Raw genomic sequence first — 17,247 nt, forward strand, 5'->3', positions numbered from 1 at the left:
AGAGCTTGAAAAAGATCAAGCTTTTATTGCATCGATCTAAGCTTGCTTATCCGTCTGTCCATCTGTCTCTCAACAGGCCGTAAATTTTTCGATATCTTCATGAAATTTGGCATGGCGGGCTTGGACTTTGCTACAACGACGAACCCTATTGAAAATGGGCGGGGTCGCATGACTTTTTCGAGAACTTCCCGCATAAGAGCTTATTTTAACAAGTCATTAATACTGAATACAAGTATTAAGCGAAGTGGTATAGTGTACTTAATAATGGTCCGTAATGAACTATAATACTTTTACTTTTTTTTTCTAATACAGTTTTGCAGGACATAGGTTGCATTGCATCGTCCGTGATGGTAAAGGTGCCTAAGTTGTGAGTTAGGTTGCTGATGCCCTCTATTGTAGTCATGTGAGGTGAAGTACTGTACAACTGTAATCAGAAGAAATTTTCATGGTTTTTTTTTGTTGCGATTCTCATATTATTACATCTAGTTTGCTTTAATGGAACGCAAACTCGAATTGTTGTCAGCCGTAAACTAGCGTACAACATACAAATTCTTAATTAAAGTTATTTTTCATTGGGCGACGGATATTTAGGATATTTTTACAACATGTTTTTTACACCCACCCCTGAACGAGGGGATATTCACTTTGTCATAGTCGTTGCAACATACGCAAGGAAGTTTCAGAGCCCCTATAAAGTGTATAAACTCTTGGTTACTGTGAAATTCTGAATCAATCTGACCATGTGTAATGGGTGTTGTCAACGCTCCTCTTGGTACAAACATTAAATACACTTTCACGCAGATCGGTACTGAATATCAGCCAAATTTATCAAAGGACGCGCAGCATGGTAAGTAAACGCTGTTGAGTATACAATATTCGGCCTCAGGCGGATATAATGTTCTTCTGTCTCACGCCAATAAGTTTCATATTATTTTCGGTTTCCAGTTTTGCATTTGTTTGACAATTTTTCACTTAATTGGTCTACCAGACTTAAAAAACTGCACTTACCGCCTTTTGTCATGTTTCCTCTTCTGTCTATGTCATCTTGCTGAGCCGGAAATTAATTTTCTTCGTCTGTGCCATAAATGGCCGGCAAGATATTCCAAGAAAGTGTATTTTTCCTATAATTAAATTTTAATTGAGTTTACCTTAGTGCTTTGCTTTTCTTAAAACTTAAAATCAATCCTTTTCTTAAATGTATGCTTTGTTTATTTTGTTAAAGCACAAGCTTAAAAGTAGACAGCATTTTGAGATAAATTAAAAGCTCTAAAGTGAAAAGAGAATCAACGATTATAAAAGAAAAAGAAAATGTTGTCTAAAATTTGCATTTTCCTTATTTTTAGTTTTAATATTCACCTTTTGCCAATTTATTTTTTCAAATATCTTATCATTGTTTAAAAAATGCTTCAACAACAATAACAACAATACTAAAGTGATAAAAATGAGGGAATATTAAACCATAAACACTTATAAAACTGGCACCTAGAAATAGGCCAATAGCACCACCAAACGAAACAATCAGTTGATCAGCACTGAAAACCACACGTCGTTTAAAGCCCATTCGAGGTAAAAGTACTTTAACAATAACAGTGCTTTCAAATCTGGTGCTATCCTGTGAAGTGAATGGAAAATAAAAAAAAAGGAAAAAATTTTTACTTTATTTACTAAATTATTTTAAAAAGTTGTTTCTTCGTAGTGGAAGCGTACATCGGTTACCGCCTGTTTCTGTGAAACTACATATCGTACTTCCTCACATAGAGGTAGACAGTTGCAGTGGGCAGATTGAGGCCATCCAGCTTTCTCCAAACATAGCATACCATTAACATCGCAAACGTTCTTTTTGGATCCTACCGCATAAAAAAATGGCTTACAACCGCATTTTGCTAAAGCTGCATGAACGCGGCATTCTGTACGACAAAGCCCGGGACTATAAGACTGAGTGAATTTTAAACGTAGATTTCGAGTTTTTTTTTTTTATCTAAATCTTGGAATTACCCGAAAGTATTTTAAATTATTTTCATTTGTATAACGGCATTTCCGATAAGGTATCGGTAATTTACGCACTTCACCTTCTGCTGTGGTTATACCTAACATCAATTCAACCGTTAGTGCTCCATTGTCTGTGCCTCTGCTTAAAATGGTGTCGCGATCCCCAGGAGTGACAATATCGAAATTGTTATGCATGTACTGTAAAGATAAGTTACTAGAAAAAAGATTCTTTTTTTCTGTCCACTTCTATAATAGTTGTCCAGAAATAATGGTTGTCCACTTCTATAATAGTTGTCCAGAAATAATGGTTGTTTTGAGATAGATCGACCTTCTATAAGATCGACCTGTCTGTCCGTCTCTTATTGTCATGTTCAACCAACAGATTGCAATTTTGAGATACTTTGATAAAATTTTGCACGCCAACGTGTTTTAGATGAACGCTATTAAAAATAGTTCGTACCGGACCACTTTTTCAAGTACTTGGATCGAGCATAAACATTCAATGAAAGGAATAATCTTCGTATTTAGTTCGTAACGTCTTTGCCTTAAGAATTCATCGTATATATCATGCCACAAAGCTGGTGAAGGATGGGCGTTAGACTAAGCGTGCTGAGCAGCGCCTTTCGTGAAATATCTCAGACAAGTTGTCGCAAGTGGAAACTGTAGAGAGATTAAAATATCTCTAAATGCGAAAAAGATTGAAACGGAAGCAACGACACGAATTTCATGATAATGACCTTTTGCTGTTAGCTTGTAAGGATAAGTTGAAAGAATTAGACGTCGTCGACGCCGCAACTCGTCCTGGAATGCCGCAAAGCTGGCGAAGGCCTAGAGTTAAAATACGTTCGCGGAACGACGCTTTTCCTGAAAGATGTCATGCGAGTTTTTACCATTTTTATTACTTACGACATTCATGCTGGCATTGCTGCCCACTCTATTGAATATCTTTGTATTGCATTCACTTATAGGGTTGCATTCAGATTTTGCAGGAAGTTGTATGTTGTCCCTGAAAGCGTATATTTACTTACGGTTTCATTGCTTTATGGTTTTTCAAGAAAACTTACGCTCCTTTGTATGGATTTGTATAGCGCGCCGTTTGCGAAGTTGTTTGACACACACCAAGCTCTGTAATGGCAGCTCTAAAATCTGGCTCGCCATACTCTGAATTACCGCCTTGTGCGTTTTTATCTGTTTTCTTTTCTACAGTTTTTGTATCTCTCTTAGGCAGACCTTTACCTTTCAACTTGAGAAGCAAAAGATTTCAAATCAATTTGAATTCTACTCTTATCTAATGTTTCTATTGCGCTATTCACCTGCAACAAAATTTGCACAAAATCCAAGTTTTTCAATTTATCATCATTTCTGTAAGGTTCTAGAGTTGATAATTTAGCAACGGTAAGGTGATTAATGGTTTTTAAAAATTCGAAATAATACTGATATGAATCTCGATCTTCTGGTGTAACGGCCCAGGTGTCCTTGATAACGTGTGCAATAGCCTCCTCATCAGTGTAATTGAAACACAATGTTATGCCAACAAAAGGATAATTGAGTTTACCCCACGTTAACTCCGTGGCTAAAATGATAGGATTATCGCGAAAACGTTCCCATTGAGTGTAGCAAATATTGAAGGACCAATAGGCTGCTGCTATAATGATTACACCCCAGAAAATCTTCTCCAACCAATGCAGTGCGTGTTTAACCAAGTACGGGCAACCGTGAATACTTGATTCACCTACAGTTGTATTAATATAATCTTGGCATTTCATGCCGTCGCAGAAGCTCTAGCATTAGCACTAGCATCAGAAGCCCTACCAATCGACAATGTTGATTTGAAAATTGACACTGAACCAATGGTACAAACAATTTGAGGTTTATATGTCAAGTTGTTGCAATTGTCAAGCCAAGTATAATTGGAATGTGATGTTTCGAAATCATCAAATAATGTAGAAAACATGTCTCTTCTTTTAAATGTTACCATTAAAAGCAAGGATGAATAATTGTTTGATATCATCCCTTTCATGGGAGCCTTTTTTAATTAAGTTAATTTCCATCTGGTGCATGTTATAAATAATTAAATAATAGATTGATGTGAAAGGCAAAAACTACAAAGCAAAGTTTATGTCATTGGTTGTCGTCGAGCTCGTATTTTAAGTTGGTGATAATTAAATGCTTTAAATATCAAATATAAAATCAAAAGTATTTCCAAGCAAATATAAGGGCAGCTATGTCGTGCACGGTGCAAGTCTTTCTCCATTTTCGAATATTATAACAAATCTCAATATTCCACCCCGTAAAAGAGTGGTGAATACATCTACAGTAGAAGTGCGTGTAACTATCTATAAATTATCTGTGCTCTTTTCCACGGATTTTGCCACGAAGAACGATTATTCTTATATTTAATCACGTGATACAGTTTTAGTTATTATGTAGTTAGTTATACAAAGGATTGGAGATCATCTTCACTATTATTCGAAAATTGTGACTAAAAATACCAGTGAAAATATTATAATGGGCCATGGTCAGTCATCAAATACCCTACAGTTATTCATGTAAGTACTTCTTAAAATGACACATTATAGGGGAAATGATCGACAAGTGCAGTTCAATTCGAAGTATTTTCAACAGGTTTCGATCTTCGGTCAAAACAAGTCGTTGCATCAAATGTATCTTAAAAAATACGTTATGTAAGTTGAACACGAGAATTCATGACGGACAGTTAAGCGTAAATCGATTCAGGAAGTGATTTTGATTGTGATTCTTAATCGATCGGTATAATAAAAGATGGGGCTATCTCAAGTCCTTCCGGGTGTTGCACACATCCGCAGATGATATAAACAAGTCGTGTATGTATATATGTTGCAGTGAATGTTTAATTAGTCGGGGGTTAATGTACCCAGAAAGAGTAGTAGGTCGTTTTTAATCTCTACTGTTAGTTCTAATAAATAGCTCTGCAAAAGTCACTGTCGGATAAATATTGTGAAATAATGTAATTATTCGATTTTCGTCCTGTTTAGATTGAAATTTCATAGGTAACTCCTATTTCTCTTTATGGGAAAATATAGAAAAGAATATTAATCTTTTTTTGATTAGACGCTGTTGGCATTCATATAAAGGGTTACTTTTTCCGAAATATAAATGAGTCCGCAAGATATATTATCGGGCTTCTTGTTTAACATAGCAGATCTATGTATCAGGTCTTTGTTTTCAATCAGTTTTCATAATAGAAACGATAGAGGGTTACTTGGGCAATAACGATTACAAATATCTTACACTAATTCCTCTAAAGCAGTTCTCCACTTAAGTAGCGGAGGAGCTAAAAACCGTCTCTATCAAGTTAATGTTCGCGGGTTCACATCTCATGTGTCGTAGGGTTCCCGTTGGTCGTAGCTATAGTAAGCACTCAGTCGGTAAGGGCACAACACTTATCGATTAGGCACACATCCACCACCACCTCGTTACTTCTTTCTTTTTTCTCTCTTCTTTCTGGCCTTTCCAATGTATGAAGATCAGTTTTTGACGACACTCCTTACATGTGGAGGGTTTCCAATTCAATTCTAGCTATTATTGCTCTCAAAAGACTTAATTATGCTACAACGTTTGTATGGAAGGAAGTTTATAAAAAGGTCTCTTCATACCCAAATTTTCTACATTCATTTTTTATGGTAAAAATATCACTTTCACTGACCTTTCTCGAAAAATGGCAAAGTTTTTTCATATAGCGGCTTTTTCGAAATAAGGCGTTATGGGGCAGGGCAAGCGGTCGTAAAAGTGCTTCGATACAATTAATTTTCAAAAAGTGTTTACACCCTTAGACCAAAGCATGTTGAATAGAGTTCCATTTGAGAATGCGTGAGGAGATATCAGACGAAAAATCGTGTCTTTCTTGCGTGCTTCTAGGTGCTGCAGACATTTGCACAAACCACATATGCATTGAAGAGCTGTAAGGTGGAAAAAAATCCTTAGGAAGGGAACCGACTAAGCTCACTAAAATATCCACCGTATTTATCTTGGCAGGCGGCTATAGAAAAGAAATATAGCTTATTTTGTCTGCAGTGTTCTTCCACTTATGGAAAGAAATGTTAAAACTAAATATGAAAGAAAGAAAGAAGAATAATTCGCAATAATTTAGTCAACTAACTGTTATTGACGAGTATACTCGTTATGGGAATGCGGTAATATTTTGTATTATTTTAAGCTTATCGTACACTTGTACACTTCATTTTTGTGACACGACTTAGGTGCACATTTTTCAAAGAGACCGCGACATCTAGTTCCTAAACTCTGGGTTAAGGCTAATGATCTAATAATAGAATGCTTCGTATTCAATGGTAAAGTGGTTTTATCTTCTTCTTGTAGCTGAGCGCAAAGAATTTGCTTCAAAATAAAGTTATATCGTCTTTGCATTAAATAGATTTTTTATATAAAATTAGTCGCGTTTTAAAGGAATCAATTTCTTGCTGATAATTGAAACACAATTAATATTAATGAACAGGACTGCTGTGATATGTACATACATTCAATTAAAAACTCTATGCGACATGCTGTCTTTGCGTTTGTATAACGTATGAGTAAAGAGTGAAAAGTTTTCGTAGGTTCAATTCGAATCTATGATAGTCACAACCAACGCAACGCAGCATTTTTTTTTCAGGGTGCACGCATTTTTAAATGGAATCCGAATTTAATATATTGTGAATAATATATACACGCAAGCATTGCGAGCTATGAATGCGCCTGCAGTAGTTACGAGCGAATCAGACCACGAAGAAACTTCCGTTCAAATTTTTAGTACAGTGACGAGAAAAGCTTTTGATGCACAAGCGCTGTTGTTTTGAGATCACTTATCTTAACTGTACCGTATATTTTGCTTGCGGTAAACTTTGTTTTTTTCGTGCAAAATAAAAAATGGATTCATTTTAGTGAGGAAAATTGCTCAGCGGACAGTTATGCAAGTAGAACTTTTGCAGGGCTTCGGTGCAAATAAATGGAATGACATTACTAAGGTTAGGATCGCAGTTAAGTTATTGCCGACTTTTTAATAAAATGCAAGGTTTGTTACAAAAAAAAAAAAAAGTAATAAAGGGAATATTTCGTTTAAAGTATTGTCTACAGCTAGTCGCCATTTCTTCAAATTTTCATGCAAATAATGAATTCTTTATGGCAAAACCGAATCATCATAAGAAAGGCGGACAGAAAAATGTTAGATTCTAAGCAATGCTAACTAAAGGAAGCAAGGTGAACACAACGTGGAAGTAGTTCGTTCCAGTTCATTCCCTTGACGAGTTTTAGCAATGTCGAATCGAATGTTTTCATGCAAGAAAATGATGATATAATGATGACTTCTGGCATATTGCTCGACTGCATCAATTTTTATCGATAGCGATCCCGCTATGTTCCTTTCATTTGGATTAGTTTGTGCATCCATTTAATCTTCTCAAAACAAGTCGCCATGAATATTCAGTCTTATCGTCAACATGAATGGTTCGCCAAGTCTCTATTACGATTGTGTGCGCTTTACGCATCGTAACGCATGCATTTTTCAGCAGCACAGTTTCCCGACTAAGGTAGCAAAAGTTTCCCGTATTGGCCGGGATTTTTTGATACATAATGCAATCTATGCAAAGCTTGCGGACTGCGCCGCTTAGTGTAATAGATAAGGGGCTCGAAGCAGCTGTAATGAATATTCGATCGGTAAAGACATCACATTCACTTATCGGGCTATACCTTCCCGGCTGCGGTCACATGCTGTACCTCTTTGTGATCTTGTTCTTGCTCTCTCACCATTGGCGTGTTTATGCTGGTGTAAGGAACATCTGTTATGTGAGTGGTCAATGGGATATAAGTTGTGCACTTGTGTAAAGTTTACGGATAGAGAAAATATAATTTTATAAAACCGTTTAGTTTTGTTCGAAAGCATCGCAAAATATACAACCATCTGCTGTTCGCGGGTGTAATGAATGCGCATCTGCATGTTTATCTGCATCGCGTGGATGTGTGTGAAGTTAAGCTCACTTCATTGAACGTTTTCCCCCTCATGCAAATGCCGACGTTTAAATTGCAGTGAATAACATTGCGTATGAGTGACGCGGACGGATATGTACGTGGATGTTTGCTTATTTATTTTTTATTAACGCATCAACATGATTGTCGCTCTCAATCCTATTCATTTTCCACCACAAAGTGTGCGTAGACATGTTGATATCAAAGTAAAAGAAATATTTTATTACGGTAAACGTTCTTTGAAAGGAAATCATGCATGAATTCTAAGCATACGGGTCACAATCGGAAAATAGAAAAGGATCACTGATGCTTGTATTAGAAAAAAAAAAACAAAAATCGTACACTTATTCTTGAATACATCACTAAATCAGGGCATTACAGCAAGTGCGTTTGTAAGTTCAGGTGAACGCATTTGTAGTCCAATAACCTGAAAAGACTTTCTAGAAAAAAAGTAGAAGAAGAAAGAGTTTTTTTTTTTTTTTTTTTTTTTTAATCGACACTTATGCGTTAAAGCGAACATTGAAACTTTCCTTGAAAAGCTTTTGTCGTCGTTTTGTATTCTGTTTCATTTTTCTCGCTTTCCAACTAAATACGAATTAATTGAAAAAATTATAACCTTGTTCTAAATAAGCCTGCGAATTGTTAACGATATTTCCAACTCATTTACAAAAAGAATAAAAAAAAAAAGGAGCAAAAAAATGCAACAAATAAATGACATTTCAACAATGAATCCTACATTCACCTACTTTTCCATTTAGTGCATGTTCGTTGGGGGTTGGGAACGAGGGATGAAAACGCGTTCAAGAGGAAAATGAACGGATGCGAGCTTTGCTAGAGTATTAAATGACATGTGAATGGTTGCAAAAAAAAAAAAATTATAATAAAAAAATATGTCTCTCATGTGTCTTTCGGCAAAATTGAAATTTATTACATTTTTCTTTAATTTAAAACAACTTTTATGCGGTTGGCATGGCGTGGCTTGACTTCTTTTTTTTTCTACTTATTATAATAACATAAATTTTTCCAGCCTCGCTTCTCATGATGAGTTTAGTTTTAATGGACGCAGATTTATTTGTTTTGTGTCTGCTTTAGCATTCTTCTTCTTTCCTCTCTCTCTCTCTCTCTCTCTCTCTTTATTATTCTTTTCAAATGTTGAGTGATGAATAAATAAATTTGTTTAAGAAAAGACACTTGAAAGCGTAAATTTGGCCTCAAGTTTATGCGAAATTATCTTCTTAAAATAATACTTTAATAAATGTAAGGACCTAAAAAAACGGTGATCTTTTGAATGTGCTATCACAAGCCGTAAGTTATCTTCCATGGTGTAAGTCTGAGATCGCCTTCTCATCAGCAGGCTAAACACGAAGTTACGCTGTTTAGTAAATTTATGGGATTCACGACACCGCGCACTATTAGTAAAGATGGCCCAAAGTAATATCGTCGAATCTATATTTCTGAAGGGTGAGTAGGCTTACGTTTCCTTTAATTGATTTTTTTTAATTCCGTCATAGTTTCTCTTTTTCAAAAAATATTGTTGTAGTCAGTTATAAAAGAACAATTCAATAAAAATTTGAAACATCCATATTGAAACATTGAGTAGAGCGCACTTGTGTTATCATTTTAAAATGAATGATGTTGGATGATTATTGATGGATCCATATGATATTTGCATAGCAGTCAACTTCTAACGAAATTGGGCAATAGTTCATGCCATTCCGATCATTAGTTTACACGTTACAGTTACTTTGGTGATCTTAAACAGAATCGGAGTTTCCCATTGTTTCACTAAAATAACTATCATTTGAAAACAATGTGGACATCTGTACATCATCCTACGAACTTATTGAGGGACATGTTATCTATATTCTGAAATGCTACATTTCAATCTAAATGTAAATAGAAACACGTAAAAACACTATAGTTGGTCATGACGAGCATTAAATACCCTACACCATCTTGGCGTCTTTCATACACCAACCTTTCAGAACGAAGGGTTATATGGGCAGTGATCGAAAAAGTGACCCCATCCGAACCATTTTAAATAGCATTCATCCTTGGGGCAGAACACGTCAATGTACCAAATTTCATTAAAATATCTCAAAAGCTGCGAACTACAGGTTGAACGTAACAAAACATGACAGACGGACAGACTAGCAAAAAAATATGAAATTTGTCGAAATAATAAATTTAAAAAAAAATACATTATATTTTAAGCTTACTTAAACTAAACGATGCATTCAAAGTCCCTCCTTTGTGAAGCTGTTTTTGTTTCTATTTCGTATCGAGATGAGAAATACGAATGACAGAATTCTTACAATGATCTCATATCCTTACATCTTTTAATTATTCGTAAGTAATTTGTGTTATTAAAATTCTTTATGAGTAATTAAGTGAAATATCTCTGATTTATCGAGATGTAATTGCGTATTACGAATGTCAATAGTAATTCAATTGCATCATCGTCATAAAGATACGGGCGCTGGCTTTGGAAATTAAATCAATTAAAGGGGTAAAAGCGCTTGACGCTCTAAAAAAAAAAAAAAGAAAAGTGAAATTGAATTAATTTTCACAGCAAATAATATTTTAAAAAAACTGCAGGTATTTTCAACATCTGGCAATATATATAAAATTGAAATTCGTTTAGTGTTTCAAAAATTGCGCAAATTTCCATTTTTAAGAAGTACTTTAAAAAATGACCATTTCCTACCTGTGTAAGCACATCGCAAAGATACTTATCTAGCTTGCATAAAATCCTTCGTATGGCAAGCAATGTTCATTCTCCTTCTCTCTTTCTCGTGTTTATTGACGACCTATCCACTCGTTTGCAGACGACATTACCTTTTGTCGCTCGTATTCCTTCAGCGAGAGAGAACGCAGCAACGAGATACGGAGCAAACGCTACGCGATGAAGATCAAAGGGTAAGGTTTAAAGCGGCCAAAGCTCATAGCTGGCTTCTAATGCTCAGGAAAAGTGATGAACAACTCCTCCCTTTTGGTGGTAGCAACGTAGAAGAGTCGGCAAATCTTGATGCTATGGGTATGAGAAGACGGTAACGATGTCCATTGTATAGAATACGTGTTCGAAGTGGCGAGAAAAGCAGCCAAAGGCTTCGATTTTTAAAGTGGTGCAAAAAAAACTTCATTTCACGTCACCCATATCTGGCCAACCCATCCAGAATAACTCGCTGCCGCAGTTTGCTCTGATATTTCAAATTTCGTGTCGTGTATTTTTTTAATCGTTTCTTATGGCGATGACAACGTTTTATTATAGAGATCGAGAGGCTTTCTTTAGTCCGTTTTGATCTATTCCCATTCAAAGACAAGCCTTTAACCTTAACAGAGCCCGTCGAGTCTTTGAGTCTCATGTGAACTTTACTCCCACATAACTTGGTTATTTCAAGACTAGGAAAAAGGTATTCTATTCGAACTCTATCACGACGAAGCCTCACAGGCTCAGAGCTACAAACCCACCCCATGTCTTGGACATTGATTCATTGGACTAGATATGCATTGAGGAACTGTGTATACCATTTTAGAACAACACGAGACACAAAACTTACGCAGAGCTGCAATGCTTCCATCGTGTCGGTGAAGCCGTTGGTTTGAAATAACGCAGAAATATCAGAGATTCTTGCACGCAAGATGGTGTTGAAAATAACGTAACAAGACTAAAGGTTGCGCCTGCAGGACAAGATAAAGCGAGAAAATCTCTGCTATCTAGGTTTTTGCTCTCTACCTAGAAACTTCAACAGACACACGCATATTCTACAAAAATGGCAATAATCAGCCATGCCCACTCAAAGTTATAGAGCAAAAAATTTCATTGTTCTAGGTATGTTCTTAGTGCTTTTTCAGAGAAAGATGGTGAAAACTAAAAATGTTGATTCCATTCCTACTATCTATGTTGCATTTTTTTTTATGCCCATGAGGTTCATCGTGATACAATTTGCTATAAAAACACGCGGCCCGATTAAAGTTAATGCTAATGCAATTTTTCCTCTTTCAAAAGAAGCGAACAGTGAAATGTAGTCCATTCACCTTCATGCGCCCTTGCATAGAATACCTATGTTTACAAAGCTTGTTAGTCTTACCGTGCCGTCACATATTTATAGCGAAAATATTGTCAGAAAGCAGAAAATTTGCTCTTTTTAATCTTATAATCAATTTGAACGCATTATATGGGAATGCCACTGCAACTATTTTTTGAATATTTTACAAGTTTTTTTTTAATGAACTTTACAACTACTCGTACAATTGCTCTTTTGTGATCATTATTGTAATTGAGAGGTATTGTGTATGCCATTACTGTATAATTTCTATTTATGAAATGATTATGCGTTTAGTGCATTAATACGCAAAGCAAAGCAAAAGTGAATTGGAATATATTCGCAGAGAAGAAAGGAGCCCTTTATGGATGAGTGCAGAAATTGCAAAAAATAAAATGAAAAATCGTAATTTTAATTTTACGAGTCACTCAGGCGTGTGGCTGTTTACATATTTAACACGCTTACCACAAATGCTTTTTTCTTACAAAAGAAGTAAAAAAAAAAAAAATAAATAAAAGGCAGAGAATCATATTTGTATAAAATATTTTCTTTTTTTAGTTTTTTTTTTTTGTTGTTTTTCTTTTATATTTTATACAAATCATCTGCGCTGCAAATAAATTACGTGCACCCTCAACGAAAAGTACCGAGATTAGTCAACGGTTGCTAAAAGCATTCCAGCTAGTTTCTCAGACTTTATTTGGGAACAAAAATTTTGCAAAAAAAAATCGTTGTCTAAAGCTCTGCTTCTCTGTTTGCAGCCATTGAGCTTGGATAGCCGAATAGAACTGCGACTACCAAGTTAGTCTTTGCTGAATTTACTTTGATCGTAGGTATAGTGCTCAGTCGGTAAAGACATACCATTTACCGATTGGGCGCACACACTCCACTAGGCTGCAGGCAAATTTCCTTTATTACTACAGTGAATGCTGGGTCGGTAAAAGTATAAGACTTATTCACTTGGGTACGATCAGTCCCTATCTCTTCGTCTTCTCTCACTTGTTTGACGATTAAAATACATATTCGGTAGTGGCAGCGGAGGAGGGCCTCTAGGGCGCATTGTTTGGCTCGTCTTGATCAATTGCCAACGTAATTAGTTTTGCGGAAAATATCTTAGAACGATAAGATGCCTCATGGAAATATTATTCATTATCTTCGTTAATAGTTTTCAATTAGCTTGGCTCTTCCGCGAGATGTTTCGTCGAAAAAAAGAGACCGCAACTGCCAGCGTGTCACACTTTCCGACTGCATTGCATAGTTTTACGGTTCCTTTCTCTTCACATGATTTCCATTTAAACAAGTACATGTTTGGAAAGCGAACGCAAGGCGATAGTGGTAATTTTTTTGTCACTCGATAAGACAGTCGGGCAAGTTTAAATAGACACTATTTAAATTTATTGAATTGATCGACCTATTGCTTTAACAATTCCGGATACTTTTTTGACGCGTAATCGATCAACTTATCGTTTTCACTATTCCCAATACTTTTCTGACGCCGCATATAATCGATTAACTTATTGTTTTCACAACTCCCAACACTTTTTTGACACCATATTTAAACAATTGCTTAATAGACATATTCTGAGGCTTAGCAATAATTTGCATAGCTGCGTCAGTTGCTTTTTTTTTTCTTTTTTTTTTTTTTTAAATAATTTATTAAACAATAAAAATGAGAAACTGGGTTAGTTTTATTGTAACAATAAAGTAAAATTATGCATATTTTGCAAAGTTGCGCTAACCTTGATCCATAAAGAGTAACAAAATTGTTTAACCAGTTGTTTTCATATTTGTCTAAATTGTTTATTTTATTTAATTCTAATTTAGTTTTTCCTTTTCCTTCACACTCGCTTCAACATTCACATGCTGCTGCTTAAAAGGGAAACGCACATCAAACACACTAAATGATTATAGTAATCATGTAATTAGAGGCTCAGTAGCGAAAAAAAAAAAAGTTATTTTATACACCAACTGATTCAGACACATTTCTCTCTTTAAGAAAAAAAGCAAAAAAAAAAAAAAAAGAAAAAGAATCATTAACATTTTTGAGCAACTCATCTAGAAAGCAATTGTCTCAACTACATAATGCGAATGTCGTTGACAATGATGATAATGAGCGTATTTTTTTCTTTTCTTTTTTTACGTACGTACTACTCCGCAACAGTTATTGTTTTAATGGTGAGATAATCAGTTTCCTTTTTCACACAATTACAAATTGCTATAGAGACATATTTCAAGTAAAAATACAATTTTCAAAAAAATGTTTGAGAAGAAAGATTGAAAAAGTATTTCACTTTGTCCGGTTCATACTGCCCATAAACTTGAATTGAATGAATACTTTAAGCTTCTTGGTATGTTGTAAAAAAACTTAAAATCCAGTAAATTTTTAAATCGGAATATCATTTATTATTACCTAATGTCGAAAGGGGAAATCAAAGGAGATTACTGAGAAGATTATCTCGTCATACTGTAGACAAAACTATCGGAGTAATCATTGACCATATTTTGCTATGACATAAGGCTGGATAACGCTCAAAATTCATGACCGATTTCCTTTTACCGCCATTTGTGCAATCGATAACTTGCATCCCCTCAGTTAGTAATACAATCCTGAAACCAAGCTGGAGTATAAGGTATAAAAGTGGGCGAATGATCAAAACCTACCCGGCTGGGCGAGGGAGACCTACCTGCACTTTTGATTATTTAATTTGCTTGCGTTCGAGGTCAGCGCAGCTATAACGATGCTCTCCGAAGGGCCATACCCAGCAGTGAGGCAGTCTGTTAAATTTAAACTTTGCCTATCTCGGCCCACCTTTGATTGGCTTTTCGGTTGTTCGTCGTTATTATGCAACATGTCACAGTAATTCTTGCATTCGAATTATCTATTCATATCCTGCATTGCATCTGCGGGTTTTAATGTACAAAGAGCAGGTATGAATACAACAATGTCAGAAGCCCGGTCATACGCCTACCTCCTATAATTGCGCCCATAATAGACGACAAGCTATACTTTGCGCTCTATAAAAGATACCGAAAGTAGCCACACCCGACTCAAAGGAATATTTTGCAATTCGCATATGCTAGTTAGAAACGCGTAGCCGTAGAAAACTTCTCGAAACTATTTTATTATTGTTATAATCCAACAGATTGTTATTACCCAACAGAAATAAATTGTAAGTCTAAAAGAAAGGTGAGCTCTAGCAGCTAAGGCTATCGGCCCTCTCTCATATACGAGGTGTGTTCAAGAAAGAATGACATTTTATTCTTCTGGAAAACATCTATTTATTCTTCGAAACCTATTTTACCAAAACAATCTCCCTTAGACATGATTCACTTGTGTCAGCGTTTTTTCAACTCTCGATGAACTTTTTTTGGTTTAACCTTAAACTGGCAATGCGGCCTTTATCTTCTTAATCGTCGTAAGTGAAGCAAAGTAACTGGGCGGAACTACACATGTGACCGAGCTTGGCGTGCTTTTGGCGGTCTTGACCCTTCTGGCCGTTTCCATCGGGATGAGTTTGCCATGATATGCGGTGCTTGCGTGACGGGTCGTTTGGCCAAAATTTAGCAATTTTGGAAAAAACCTTCGTTGCCACACAGCATAAGCCAAACGATATGCCGACAACTTCAGCAATTTCTCCCAGAGTAATGCGACTACTCTTCATAACAATTTCCTTCACTGTTTCAACGCTTTCATCGGTTGTTCACATGCTGGGTTGTCTTTAACATCTTCTCGGCCTTCTATGAAGCACACCCAAGGCACATTCAAAATTTTAAGCGAACGGGAGCACTTAAAATTATTCTTTTCGCAAAAATTTAATAAAGATTCTCCGATCCGTGTTCTTTTTCGCAAACATACAATCGCCAAACATGTGAAAATAACTCAAACCTAAGTCAAAAAGTGCAAACTGGCTGATGATAATGTCAAAAGATGTTGGGGACATGTGTCGGAAATCGTATGTTACATTACATAGCCCACAAAATTCGAAAGGTCATTTTTGTTTTTTTTTTGAACACACCTCGTATAATTTATTTGCTTAAAGAATAATTTTTATTCAAAAATTATACAATTTGTGTAATAAAATTTTTTTTCACTATGAAGTACGAACGGGTTACTCTTACTTGCACAAAAGGAAACAGAGAATAATTTGTGATTAAATTAAAAGCAAAAGGAAAATACAAAGAAAAAAAGAAAACGTGGCACGCTATGCAATGTGGCAACGGAATGTGTGGGCTTTGTTTGCAAACCTACTTAGGTGAAGATATCTATAAAAGTCATTAATAAATACACTTTTCCTAAACTTGGCGAAATTCGTTTTTTGAAATTTTCAGTTTGTCGAACTGAAAACGATACTGAGATTTACTTCCAGTTAAAGTCAATGAATAAACAGTCAGTCAGTCCGTCTGTCACTTTGTGTCACACTGATTTATACTTTCATTGCAAATTTGTTTTTGCTTTTAGTTAACGCGAAAAAACATGTTTTCGTCGACGCACGCAATATTGTCATTAGATAGGTATCAACAAAAACTGCAATTGATGTAGGAAAGCCTCTAACAACACTCGCTCACTTAAGTGACAAAAACATAAAAAAAAACATAATAAAAAAAAAAAATTTTTAAATTAAAAAAACATAAACAAGTGCTTTGTAGAATACAAAACAACTCTATAGAGCAAGTAAATCGATTTGTCCTGCAAGTTGACGGTGCGCTGTCTATAAACAATTTGTTAACATAGTTTACGTTATTTGGTCTATAGTTTAACTTACATGTAATTTTCATCGTGTAGTAAAGGAAAAAGTATTTAATTTTCTTTCCTCCTACCCTCCAAAACCCTTTTAAAAGAAACCTCGAAATACTGTTAAATATGTTTGTGATTTTAATTGTTCTACACAAATACACACAAACACTTACAAACAAGCAAGAAGAAGATATAAAACTAATACATTATCTATTGCAAGATAATAGAAAAACTAGAAAGCCTATTAATTGTGGAAAAAGCAACAACAACAACAACAACAACAATAATAATTACATATATTCCTGTTTTACTCTTTTTCTCTGTTTTTTTTTTTTTTTCTTTTTTTCGTTCGTTTATTTTTAAGAAATTTTGCAATCACACTGAGCAGTAACTTCCAATAGCCCACTAACATCCTACACGATATATACGAGGTTTTTGTTTTCCAATAAATTTCGAGTTGTGTTGTACACGTTATCTTTTCTT

General features: G+C 35.3%; 2 protein-coding genes across 14 annotated transcripts in view; one reads left to right on the forward strand and one right to left on the reverse strand.

Annotated features, from left to right (window-relative positions):
* The window catches only part of LOC119635568 (AF4/FMR2 family member lilli), a 113,876-nt gene that overhangs the window by 46,704 nt on the left and 49,925 nt on the right, over nt 1-17,247 (forward strand). The gene's annotated exons all lie outside the window — the stretch shown is intronic.
* On the reverse strand, nt 3,163-3,923 carry LOC119635570. The gene has a single exon (XM_038030433.1). The coding sequence runs from the start codon at nt 3,753-3,755 to the stop codon at nt 3,222-3,224; it is 534 nt and encodes a 177-aa protein (XP_037886361.1). The 5' UTR covers nt 3,756-3,923; the 3' UTR covers nt 3,163-3,221.

Source organism: Glossina fuscipes, unplaced genomic scaffold (genome assembly GCF_014805625.2).
Source record: "Glossina fuscipes isolate IAEA_lab_2018 unplaced genomic scaffold, Yale_Gfus_2 27, whole genome shotgun sequence".
NCBI lineage: Eukaryota > Metazoa > Arthropoda > Insecta > Diptera > Glossinidae > Glossina > Glossina fuscipes.